The 12,782-nt window shown below is 33.6% G+C and overlaps 2 protein-coding genes and 1 pseudogene across 2 annotated transcripts; all 3 read right to left on the bottom strand.

Annotated features, from left to right (window-relative positions):
- Positions 1 to 4,525: 4,525 nt before the first annotated feature.
- Positions 4,526 to 5,444, bottom strand: LOC107422297 (major strawberry allergen Fra a 1.05). Its single transcript, XM_048477865.2, has 2 exons — positions 5,176 to 5,444; positions 4,526 to 5,017 (listed from the first exon to the last, which is right to left on the bottom strand). The coding sequence occupies exons 1-2, from the start codon at positions 5,357 to 5,359 to the stop codon at positions 4,719 to 4,721; spliced, it is 483 nt and encodes a 160-aa protein (XP_048333822.1). The 5' UTR covers positions 5,360 to 5,444; the 3' UTR covers positions 4,526 to 4,718.
- Positions 5,445 to 7,490: 2,046 nt separating this feature from the next.
- Positions 7,491 to 8,340, bottom strand: LOC107422285 (major strawberry allergen Fra a 1.05). Its single transcript, XM_016031714.4, has 2 exons — positions 8,040 to 8,340; positions 7,491 to 7,941 (listed from the first exon to the last, which is right to left on the bottom strand). The coding sequence occupies exons 1-2, from the start codon at positions 8,221 to 8,223 to the stop codon at positions 7,643 to 7,645; spliced, it is 483 nt and encodes a 160-aa protein (XP_015887200.1). The 5' UTR covers positions 8,224 to 8,340; the 3' UTR covers positions 7,491 to 7,642.
- Positions 8,341 to 10,256: 1,916 nt separating this feature from the next.
- Positions 10,257 to 12,782, bottom strand: LOC107422262 (major strawberry allergen Fra a 1-3-like; annotated as a pseudogene).

Here is a 12,782-nt window from a genome sequence, read left to right on the forward strand (position 1 = left end):
AAAGATTCAAAAGATAATACTAAAATTAAATGTTTTAAATGTCATAAATTTGGTCATTTTGCTAATAACTGCAAAGCTAAGCAAACAATCAAACAATTAGAAATACCAGAAGATCAAAAACAAAACTTAATCAATGTTTTAGGTCTACATAACACAGATAGTGAACATAGTGAAAACAATATTTACACTGAATCAAGTTCTGACGAATCAAGTATTCACACTAAATCAACTAGTGACACAGACAACCCTAAAATTACTTTAGGATGTTTAGATGCTTGTTGTCTAGATACCTGTTGTAATCAATCACTTAGTGTCTTAACTACTTCTACAGAAGATGAAGATATCATTTTAGAATTACTTAGTAAATTAGAAAATCCTGATGAAAGAATATAATACATGAAAAAATATAAAAAGATAATCACCGATAATCACAAAGAAACAAATCAACATCATAAAAGTACTCAAAAAATATGTTTAACAGAAGCCTTACAAACATTTAATAAATCCAAAAATAAACCCATCACTGTTCAAGACTTACAAACAGAAATTAAAACAATCAAGTCTGAAATTAAAGAATTACAAATGGAAAATCATTTAATCAAACATCGATTACAATTTATTCAGGATAATCCTCATCATCCTAGTCAACCTGATGAACAGGAAGAAGGATCTTCCCATCATAATTGTATAGCTTCAATTCAAAAAATCAAACTCAGAAAATGGCATATTAAAATCACCTTACTCATAAAAGATTTTCAATTAACAACAATTGCACTTTTAGATTCAGGTGCAGATTTAAATTGCATTCATGAAAGTCTTATCCCTAATAAATATTATACCAAAACCAAAGAAAAATTAAATTCTGCTAATGGTAGTAAAATGGATTTAAAGTATCAAATTAATCAAGCCCATATTTGCCACCAAAATGTTTGTTTTATCACCTCCTTTGTTCTAATTAAAAATTTAATAGATCCAGTCATATTAGGCACCCCTTTTCTCTCTTTGTTATACCCCTTCACCACAGAACATGATGGAATCATCAGTCACCCTTTAGGTGAACAAATCAAATTTAAATTTATTCAGAAATCAAACAATATACACCAAAATTCTAATTTCATTCAACATAAAACTAAACATCTACATTATTTACAGGATGAAATTAAATATAAACACATCGAAAATCAATTATCTACTTCTTATAATCAACAAAAAATCAATGATTTCCAACAACATTTAATCAAAGAAATCTGTGCAGACATCCCTAATGCCTTTTGGCATAGAGCTAAATATATTGTTAAATTACCTTATATAAAAGATTTTGTTGAAAAGAATATCCCTACTAGAGCTAGAGCTATTCAGATGAATCAAGAATTAATGGAATATTGCAAATCAGAAATTAATGATCTTTTAAATAAAAAATTAATTCGTCCTAGTGAATCCCCTTGGTCTTGTTCTGCCTTTTATGTCCAGAAAAATGCTGAACTAGAAAGAGGATCCCCTAGATTAGTAATCAATTATAAACCCTTAAACAAGTGTCTTCAGTGGATTAGGTATCCTATTCCAAATAAACAAGATTTAATCAAAAGACTTAATCAAGCTACTATTTTTTCAAAATTCGATATGAAATCAGGATTTTGGCAAATAGAAATCAATGAATCAGAACCTCCACCTTGGTCTTCCACCCATACTAAGCTTGTTCAAGAAATCAAACTACATGTCAAGACTCTTCCTTGTCTTGGCATCCCTTCCCCTTCTGCATTTAAAATTGTTCAAACTGATGCCTCCGACATAGGTTTTGGAGGAATTCTATTACAAAAAATCAACTCTGATTCCCCAGAACAAATCGTCCGGTTTCATTCTGGAACATGGACATCTTCTCAAATCAATTATAGTACTATTAAAAAAGAAATTTTATCTTTAGTATTATGTATATCCAAATTTCAAGACGATTTACTTAATCAAAAATTTTTAGTTCGCATTGATTGCCAAAGTGCCAAATATATTTTAGAAAAAGATGTTCAAAATCTTGCATCTAAACAGATTTTTGCCCGATGGCAAGCTATCTTAAGCGTTTTTGACTTTGACATTGCATACATTAAAGGAAATCAAAACTGCATACCTGATTTCCTAACCCGAGAATGTTTACAGGAAAAGAAATCTCTCTGCAGGATTATCATGCCTCCCAAGAAAAAGGGGTCATCAACCCCAAAGGAATCCTTGATTCCTTCTTCCAATCAAACAGGATCGTCTATCCCACTTTCTCCACATCACACCCAATCACCCCATAATCAACCACTCCCCGATGAGGATCAAATAACCACTAATCACTCCCTAATTCCCATGGAATCAACTCATCTTTCTCATCCTATCCCAATCAGACAAATCAATTACCAAACTGCTTTGACCAAACCATACAATCTGTATAGTTTAATGACTAGCCAACCATTCACTCCTCTTAATCAATCACAAGCCAAATCAACCCCTTATTTTGATATCTTCAAACAACTCTTATTTTACATCGAACCTCCTCTTACTAAATTAACTTCTATCCCCCAAATTATTAATCAATTTTTACCGCCTAATTTTCATTTCATACCCAAATCACCTAGCATGACTCTAAAATACTATACTGCCATCCTCAACCATACTCAATCAGCAACCATAACCCCACTTTTTGACAAAAACGATAATCAAACCATTATCTCCAACAAACTTTGGATCCACAAATTAATCACTCTAGAAGAATGGAACCAACCAGCCTATAAATCAAAAAAGATCACTTATCCTGGTGACGTCCCCATGATTCCCTACACCTATACTTATTATGATTATATGGATGCTTGGGAATATATCTTCTATCACCAAAATGAATCATTTAATCACTCCTGGTTTATCAGTTGGGATTCAAAATTTCAACGAAATTTCCCTAGCTGGTTTTTCCAATGGTGGTGTGATCATGGTCCTAAAAAGGAACATCTTCCATCACAAATTCAAAACTTAATCAATCATTTTTACAAAAAATATCAAATCACTTCCAAAGAAATTGGATTTCCTATTGAATTAATTTTTATGTCTAAATATAAAGTCTCTTGGATATTCAAATGGCAATATTCTAGAGAACAGGATATTATTCACCGAATTCATTCAGTTAAATGTTGGGATAAATGGAATTCAGACCGAACTCAAAAAATGGTCATGGATGAATTTCCCATTTCTCCTCCTAAACCAATTAAATCATCATGTAGTCAAACTTCCAGTAAATCAACTAGATCAAAGAAAGAAATGCTTGCTCACATTCAAAAATTAATTGAAGAAGTGGACCAATTATCAGATGACTCAGAAACATCTGATGATGCCTCCAGTCAACCTATAGCAGAATCATCCAAATCACAAGGCATTTTTGGCACAAGATGGGCTGACTACCAAGACAGTCAAGATCCATATGATTTAGGGTCTGACTAAATCATAATCACCAGAAGGAATCTTTGACAGTACAAAGTTACTTTCAAAATTCCACCCACAAAAGCAGATCACGAGACTTACTGTTCAATCACTATTCATGAACAGTAAAAGGAGCCGAAAGCATATCACTGTTCAATCAACTATTCATGCACTGTTCACCGACAGAGCACTGTTCAATCACTGTTCAATCACTATTCATCAACAGGAACCGAGCCCTCCTTTGCCTATTTAAAGGAGCCCCATTCCTCTTCCAAATCAAGTTTTGTTGAAGGCAATATTGAGAGAGAATTAGAGAGTTTTCTTGGCAGAGTTTCTCCTCTTTTCTTCTTCTCTTTATTCCCCACAATTCTTCAATAATCAATTGTAATCAAAATATTTGAGTGTTAGTTTGAGTGTTTTGTAATCAATTGAGATACCAATTTTGTGGATCTCTCCATAATCAAGTAAGCATTTATCATTCATTTATTTCATTTAAATTATATTGCTTGGCTGGTACAACCGCCTTCAATATTATTGTTTTCATTTAATCAATTATTTTAATTATTTATTTTCATTATACTTGGCTGGCTTTGCCGCCTCTATATATTATTCATTCAATTCCTTCATATATATGTACAATTAGACCTGCATAATAGGTTTTTATAGCCTGCTTTGCTAAAAGTGCTATAAAATGCTCTCCAGACGGTCACGTCTCTTATAGAAAAGTATGCAATTCAGATATATGCGCATTAGTTTTTGTCTAAGAAGAGTGTTAGTTAGCACCATGGTGCTCGGTTTTGCGTAGCTTTCATAGAAAGAAATATTGGAATCTAAAGTAAACATTTCTATTTTGAGCTAGAAAAGATAATTGTTCTTGGAACAGAAAACATTCATTGGATAGTTATTCCTAGAATTGGAATTTAAGAAACTAGGAAAAGTAGAAGGCTTTGAAATTTTGAGACAAGTAGTTGGGACATGGGAGGTACTTTCAAATTACATTTCCATAGTTTTCCCCTATTTTGATACTCTGCTTAATTTTTCTATGCAATGTTGTTGAACAAAGTGGAGCATTACTATTTGCAAGTAATATAATTTCTGATCAATCACCAGATGTTTTTATTTGACCATACAAAAACAAATACAAATCTTCACACTAAAACATTCTGACAAAAAAGATTAAAGAAGAAGAAGAAGAAGCACAAGCCATTGATTGGCGCAACAACAAAAAACCACACTTCAATGAAAATGACACAGAGGAAAACATCATAAAACTGGTTTTAGTTGTAGGCATCTGGATTCTCTTGGAGGTACTTCTCAACAACCTTGAAGAGATGAGCAGCCTTTTCTTTCCCTGCCTTGATTTTGTCTTCTGTGATTTCATGGTCATCGGCCTTGGTGTGGTATTTGCTGACGCTCTTGATAATGGATCCTCCATCAGCCGCTATAAACTTGTTCTCATAAGAGATTTTCTCAAGTTTGTCTGTCAAGGCATCACCTTCGATCAAACTGTAGGCGTAGATGAAGTTGTCTTTATCAACTGTTTCAATCTTTTGCTTTGAATAGTTGAAGTGGCTGCCTGCAAATCCATACAATGAGAGAATGCGAAACTGAATTCGAAACTTGGCGATAATCTTAAGTACTTAGTTTTTAATGTTTGAAAAGTACTTCCAAAATAATAAATGAACATGATGATCATAGAAAAAATTGATATAAACTAAGTAACATTATACTAACCCTCGCCGAATGTGATCTTCTTGATGGTTCCAGCTCCTCCATCTCCTTCAATGATTTCAACAGACTTAACCGCATTAGGAGCGAGCTTTGGAAAGAGGTTGTCTGCATCAAGGACAAAGGCCTTGAAAAGCCTAGCTGGAGGGATAGAGGAAGTGAACTCTGATTCATAAGATAGAACACCCATGATAGTTAATAGGGTTTAGAAAATGAGATCAAAGGAAGAATATTGAAAAGTTGAACCTATTGCTGAAACTTAGAGTTTTTGTGATGATGAGAAGTGAATGCCAAAACGTTGTATTTATAGAGTTGAGTTTATTTCAAGGCTTAATTTAGACATGCAGTCGTTAAAAAGTTATTTTATTAATGCTTGCAAATTCAATATGGAAGATTTTATATGGTCAAAGAAATCAGCCTTTGAATGTTGATTCTAAAAATAAATAAATAAATAATAATAATAATAATAATAATAACCTTATTAATGTATGAGAAAAACACTTCCAACAGTCTCTGGCTGCTAACTAATTTCACAAATAATATAATTCTCTAATTTCATTAGTTTCGAGAAATTTAAGGCCAATAAAAATATTGTTGTCAAAAGAAAAAAGAGAAAAGATAACAATTAGTGAATGGTTAATAATGTCAATTCCATTGCTGCTATTGGTGGAAATCATGCTTTAAGGAGGCCTAGCAGTGATATCCACAAGCAGTTTTATGGCTAAAACAAATAAAAACTCCAAGCCTCCTTAAAATATATATGAACAGGCTGTCAACTAAACTAAATTATAATTGGTAGCAAAATATCCTTCTCAACTAAAAAATTTAATGATAAAGATGTGACCAAAATTTATTTCTCGTTCAACCACGTATAGCTGATGATTTTAGTTGAGTAACTAAATGTCTGAAAACAATTGTATGTATTATACTGCAAATATTCTTGATTTAGAGTAAAAGAGTCGGTCACAAAATTTTGCTCCATAATAATTAATGGATGATTTTGGAATTGGAATTGCTGTTCAAACTTTATTTATTTATTTATTTTTTTTTTAAGATGGTGTTCTCAAAGGCAAAAAAAGTTATTATGAAAGAATAAAAATCAGGGATTCTAGATGGTCTACTGTATGAGAGTGATTTGGTGGAAAGGTTTCGTAAATATAATTGAATAATATTGACTACGTCAAGCAAATCAAAGAGATGGAATGAGTAACGTAAACTAGAGTGAGTTACGTAAACTAAGCATGATATATAAAAAGTATCCCATTGGATTAAGCTGGTAGCATATCAATTTTGTCACAAAATAATAAAAAAGTAATATGCTAGTTATATGAGAACAAGAGAAAAATGAGAGTAGAATACTGATGGTCAACGTTGACCGCAAGTTCATAAACCTTTTACGGTCGTGTTTGAAAAAGAATCATTTTCTTTTATAAGTAGTCAAAATATATGCATTATGAAATATATTTTACAGAACCTATCAATTAAAGTATATTGGTTAACTTTTTTTTTTTTATCTAAATTAAGATAATGAACCTCAAAATGATCATTCAATTGGAAATGGTTCCTCAATGCAAGTACATGTGGATCATTCATCTCAGTGAGTAATTTTGGAATTTGAATAGAAAATTCTCCCCCCCCCCCCCCCCCAAAAAAAAAAAAAAAAAAAAAAAACAAAACAAAACAAAAAGAAGAAGAAGCTTAAAACTTTTGTAGAATCTTATACATGGACAATGTGGGACCAATTTAGGGTTGTTGATTCTTGTTTTGTGTTTGGTCAAACAAATCGACTTTCCAATTGATCCAAAAAAGGCTGAGTTTCTGTTAGAGGTTTGCTTTCTCTCCCAAAGGCAAAAAGCTTTTAGTTGTTTAATAAGTTCATGTGGATTGCACATAGTTGATATGATCATTTTCGGAGTAGTTATTGGATCATTTTATTTGTTCTCTTTTTTTATTTTATTTTATTTTTTTTTGGGTGGAGGGGGTCGTGTATTACAAACACCAAAAACCACTGTCAAAAGAATATTAAAAAAAGAAAAAAAGAAAAAAAAAGAAAGCATTTGACATAATTACTCTTTAAATTAATTAACATTGTTGCTCAATAGAATCTATAGAAGTAAATTTGACTGAGGCTTTTAGATCTGGAAATTATTGTCGAAGGGAGGTTGATGCAAAACTCTTAAAATATCCTTCATGGTTTCTTAACTATTAAGAGTTGACATTCATTTGAATAGTAGCCATTGAAAGTTATATGCTGTAGGTTTCCCCAGTTTTAAACTCTACTTTTGCTATGCATTTAGTTGAAGGAAGTGGAAAATTCACCATTTGCAAGCAATATATTTGGTGATCACTCACCAGATGCTTTTATTTTATCATTGTAAAAGAAATACAAATGTTAAAAACTGAAAGCCCAAAAGCAAGATATTGATGGGCATAACTGTAGGAAAACACACTTCAATGAACAATAAAACTGGTTTTAGTTGTAGGCATCAGGATTCTCTTGGAGGTATTTCTCAACAACCTTGAAGAGATGAGCTGCCTTTTCTTTCCCTGCCTTGATTTTGTCTTCTGTGATGTCGTGATTGTCGCTTTTGGTGTGGTATTTGCTGACGCTCTTGATGATGGATGCTCCATCAGCTGCAATAAACTTGTTCTCGTAAGAGATTTTCTCAAGTTTGTCTGTCAAGGCATCTCCTTCTATCAGACTGTAGGCGTAGACGAAGTTGTCTTTGTCGACTGTTTCAATCTTTTGCTTTGAATAGTTGAAGTGGCTGCCTGCAATTTCATGACATTAAAGCAATAAGAAAATGACTCCAAAAATACATGATGATTATGATTGAGATAATGATGTAAAAAAACCAAGTAATCCATACCTTCACCAAAGGTGATCTTCTTGATGGTTCCAGCACCTCCATCTCCTTCAATGATTTCAACAGACTTAACTGCATTAGGAGCAATCTTTGGAAAGAGGTTGTCTGCATCAAGGACGAAGGCCTTGAAAAGCCTAGCAGGAGGGATGGAGGAAGTGAACTCAGATTCATAAGATAGAACAGCCATGGTGGCTAGAAGAGTTTGAGAAATGAGATCAAAGAAAAGAATGAAGACTAGGAATGTGTTTCTGAAATTTGAATGAGTTTTTGAGGTGGAGAAAAGTGAATACTAGAGGGTGCTATTTATAGAATTGGTGTGTGAAGGATTGCCCTATTGATATGTCCCTTATAGGCTGTAGATCCAATACTTCTATGCATGAAGTTTTTGCAAAATCCTTTGCATGCTTCCCAGTTTCGCATAGAAACTTCTATATGGTCAAAGAAAGTTTGCTCATGAGGCAAAAAATAAATAAATAAATTAACAAATAAAAATAAGATATTGATAAAAGGGACTTAAAAAGTAAGCCTCACAAGTACAATAAATCAAGGTTTTATTTATTTGAGTTCTGATAGACTCAACAACTTTGATCTGTACTTTTTCTATCTCCTTATTATTTATTTATTTATTAAGCCGTACATGTGAGAACCTCTAGAAACCGTGAGGTACATACTGTCTGAACGTGCAGAACCTGCTTCATATATGTGAAGCAAAAGATTGATGCACTTGACAAATAATACACCACCGTATTAAACTTTAAATCTAAAGTCAAATACCAATTTATAATAGTTAACTGGCATTCTATTGGCTTTTTCTTTCATGTTGACTACTTAATTATTAATTTGTATTATACATTTGTTCAAGCTTACGTAATAGTCAATATATGTAAATATATATTACCTGTTTTATAATTTTTATATACAAACAATATTGGACCAATTTACACATGTTGGTTCTTGTTTTCTGTTTGGTCAAACAAATTGCCTTTCGAAATGATCCAGAAAAGGCTTGGTGTAAGTGGTGTGCTCTCTTAACCAAAGACAAAAAAAATTAACTGTTTAATAAGTCCATTTGTGGATTGTACAAAATTGAGGATCATATTTTGAGTAGTTATTTAAGATGTAAAAGTTGGAGAAGCTTTGTTTTGTTTTTAAGTACCGATTTAAAGTATGTTTTCGTAGTGCTTCTAAAACTCTTAAAACCAGTGCCAAAAATTAGTCCTTTAAATTAATTAAAAGGGCTATTGATTCTGTTATGTTTGGTTGCCTTTTGGTTCTTAAACCTTTTGTGTTTTTCTTTTGGCACGTTGGATCCTAAACTCCATTTTTTGGTGAACTTTGTTCGCTAACCTATTCGTTTTAGTAATTTCGAAACATGCAACAAAATCATAAAATCATACAACACCATACGATCCTTGCATGTTGCATCAAGTACACTACACGTGTCAAAAATGTTAAAAAGTAGACAATAAATAGTTTGAGGACAAAAGTACATCAAAACTAAAGTTCATGAACCAAAGTACTAAAAAAATAAAATAAAATAAAAAATTGGTTTAGGGGTCAAAGTGCAACTATGGATATATAATTCGAGAACTAACCTAGTTAATAACTCTAATCAAAATTGTCTAATTGTCAAAGGAGGTTGATGCAACATTCTGAAAAATGCTTCAAAAGTTCTTAATGAACATTTGTGATACGACGCTTGATAAGCACCCTAAGAGGTTTACTGATTGCTTTGCCGCAAGTTCTTTGGAATGCTATCCGAAAAGGTAAATCCCTATTAGGAATGTAATACAATCCAAATTTACTGGCTATGAAGCTAGAAATTCGATTACTATATATGGTGGTTAGGTTAATTTGGTGAACTTTAATTAAAGAAATAAGCTGCAACTATTTCTTCCTGCCACACACAATATATATTCATTGAATGGTAGGCAATGATTGTTCTGTTCTGTAGGTTTCCCCTGTTTTTTACTCTGTTTTTTCTATGCACTTCCTCAAAGAAAGTGGAGCATTCACGATTTGCAAGTAATATCTTTGATGATCACTCAAGTTTTTATTGAGTAAAATTTTAGAAATGGAATGTTTTCAATTCGGCATTCTGAGAAATAAAAAAAAAAAACAAAAAAAAAAAATTTCCCTAAAGCCAGATATTCGGTGGGCATAACTATTGGAAAATGCACTTCAATGAACAATTTGTAGAGATAACATGGTAAAACTGGTTCAGTTGTAGGCATCAGGATTCTCTTGGAGGTACTTCTCAACTACCTTGAAGAGATGAGCAGCCTTTTCTTTCCCCGCCTTGATTTTGTCTTCTGTGATATCATGGTCATCGCTCTTGGTATGGTATTTGCCGATGCTCTTGATAATGGATCCTCCATCAGCCGCTATAAATTTGTTCTCATAAGAGATTTTCTCAAGTTTGTAACCATCATATATGTGGTAACCATCATATATAGTAGTTTCTAATTTCTAGCCTTGTAGCCAGTAAGTTTGGATTGTATTGACTTCCTAACAGGGATTTACCTTTTCGGATAGCATTCCTAAGAACTTGCGGCAAAGCAAGCATTAAACTCGTTAGGGTGCTTACCAAGCGTCGTAACGAAGTGGTCAAACTGTACGCATAAACGAAGTGGTCTTTGTCGATTACTTCAATCTTTTGCTTTGAATAGTTGAAGTGGCTTCCTTCAAATTCATGACATTAAGGGAATGAGAAACTTACTCCAAGAAATATGATGATAATGATGATGATGAAGGAGATAATGATACAAACCCAAGTAATGAAGGATCAATATTGACTTAGAAGATTCTAGAATTAACTAGTATATTTGATATACTTGGTTGGAAGTTGAGCATTGGAATTTGTGAAAAAAATATCTAAAATTGGGGATGAGAGCAAGGACATAGTGGAGAAGTCTAGAAGCTTTGAGAACGCCAAAGCAACCGACTTTGTCAAGTATAAAAGGAAGCTTTGGCTTCCTTGCTTGGTGAGCTACACAAGTGAGCTCCAAGGAGGCTCTCGGTTGGTGTGAATGAAAGAGCTACTCAATTGAGTAGAGTAAGCTCTTAGAAAGAGAGAGCTTTCATGTGTTAATAAATGTTAAGAGTTGTGTTTATGTGTTGAGTCTTAATTATGTGTGTGGGTTCTGCTGCATGTGTATGAGTATTTTATATTATATCAATGTATTTGCTTGTATAAATTATTAGTATAGTAGAATTAATTTATTTTCTCCCCCAACAATTTGATATCAGAGCGGGGTAAGATTCAATGGGATAATAGTTTAAAGGGTTTAGTAAGTTTTGGTGTCTTGCTTGGTATAAAAGAGTGGTATGTAAGAGTTTGTTAGGGATCAAGGCATGAGCATTGGTGACCACAATATTGGAGGAAACGGTCAAAGACCGTATGGTGAACGGTTAGAGACCACAAGTGCCAGAGGATGGTCAAGGACCATAAAGTTGTGAGGCAATCAGGGATCGCGGTGATGCATGGAGGCAGTCTAGGACTGCAGTGGCAAGAGGTGGTCAAGAATCGTTGTTGGTGGAGCTTCGTATGATCGTGCACAATCTGGGATTGTGGAGCTTGCTGTTTGGGACCAAGCTTGTTTGGTGCGTGAGCGGACCACCAAACCACGATGAATGACCTTCAAAAGATAGAAGGTATGTGGAAGCTCAATAGCATAGATTACAATATATGTGGTCGTTGCAGGGATAGAATTTCTGGGAGATCGTTGGAGGCGACAAGATTATGTCGCTGGTGAATGTCGCTGCTTTGATGAAGTGGAAGATCAAAGCTAGTAAGGCATGTTGGTAATTAAGACTACCATGGAGGGGATAATTTCGAAGCCTACTGGAGATGCCAAGACACCAAAGGAAGAATGTGATAATTTTTCAGCACTCAAGAAGAAAAGAAAGAATGGGAAGTCAATATTGAGGGGGAGAATTGAAGGATCAATATTGACTTAGAAGATTCTAGAATTAACTAGTATATTTGATATACTTGGTTGGAAGTTGAGCATTGGAATTTGTGAAAAAAATATCTAAAATTGGGGATGAGAGCAAGGACATAGTGGAGAAGTCTAGAAGCTTTGAGAACGCCAAAGCAACCGATTTTGTCAAGTATAAAAGGAAGCTTTGGCTTCCTTGCTTGGTGAGCTACACAAGTGAGCTCCAAGGAGGCTCTCGGTTGGTGTGAATGAAAGAGCTACTCAATTGAGTAGAGTAAGCTCTTAGAAAGAGAGAGCTTTCATGTGTTAATAAATGTTAAGAGTTGTGTTTATGTGTTGAGTCTTAATTATGTGTGTGGGTTCTGCTGCATGTGTATGAGTATTTTATATTATATCAATGTATTTGCTTGTATAAATTATTAGTATAGTAGAATTAATTTATTTTCTCCCCCAACAAGTAATACAATCCTTCACCGATTTCCACCACCTCCATCTCCATCAATGATTTCAACCGAGTTCACTGCATTGGGAGCAATCTTTGGAAAGAGTTGGTCTGCATCAAGGGCCAAGGCTTTAAAAAGCCTAGCAGGAGGAATGAAGGAAGTGAACTTAGGTCCATAAGATAGAACAGTACTCATGGTAGCTCAATGAGACTGAAAAATGAGATTAAAAAACAAAATGAAGACTAGTAATGTATTGCTGAAACTTGAAAGAGTTTTTTGAGGTGAAGAAAATGAATACTAGAGGTTGGTATTTATATACTTTGTCTGATGGAATTCCCTGTTGATATTTCCCACAAAAAGAC

This window comes from Ziziphus jujuba, chromosome 3 (genome assembly GCF_031755915.1).
Source record: "Ziziphus jujuba cultivar Dongzao chromosome 3, ASM3175591v1".
Classification (NCBI taxonomy): Eukaryota; Viridiplantae; Streptophyta; class Magnoliopsida; order Rosales; family Rhamnaceae; genus Ziziphus; species Ziziphus jujuba.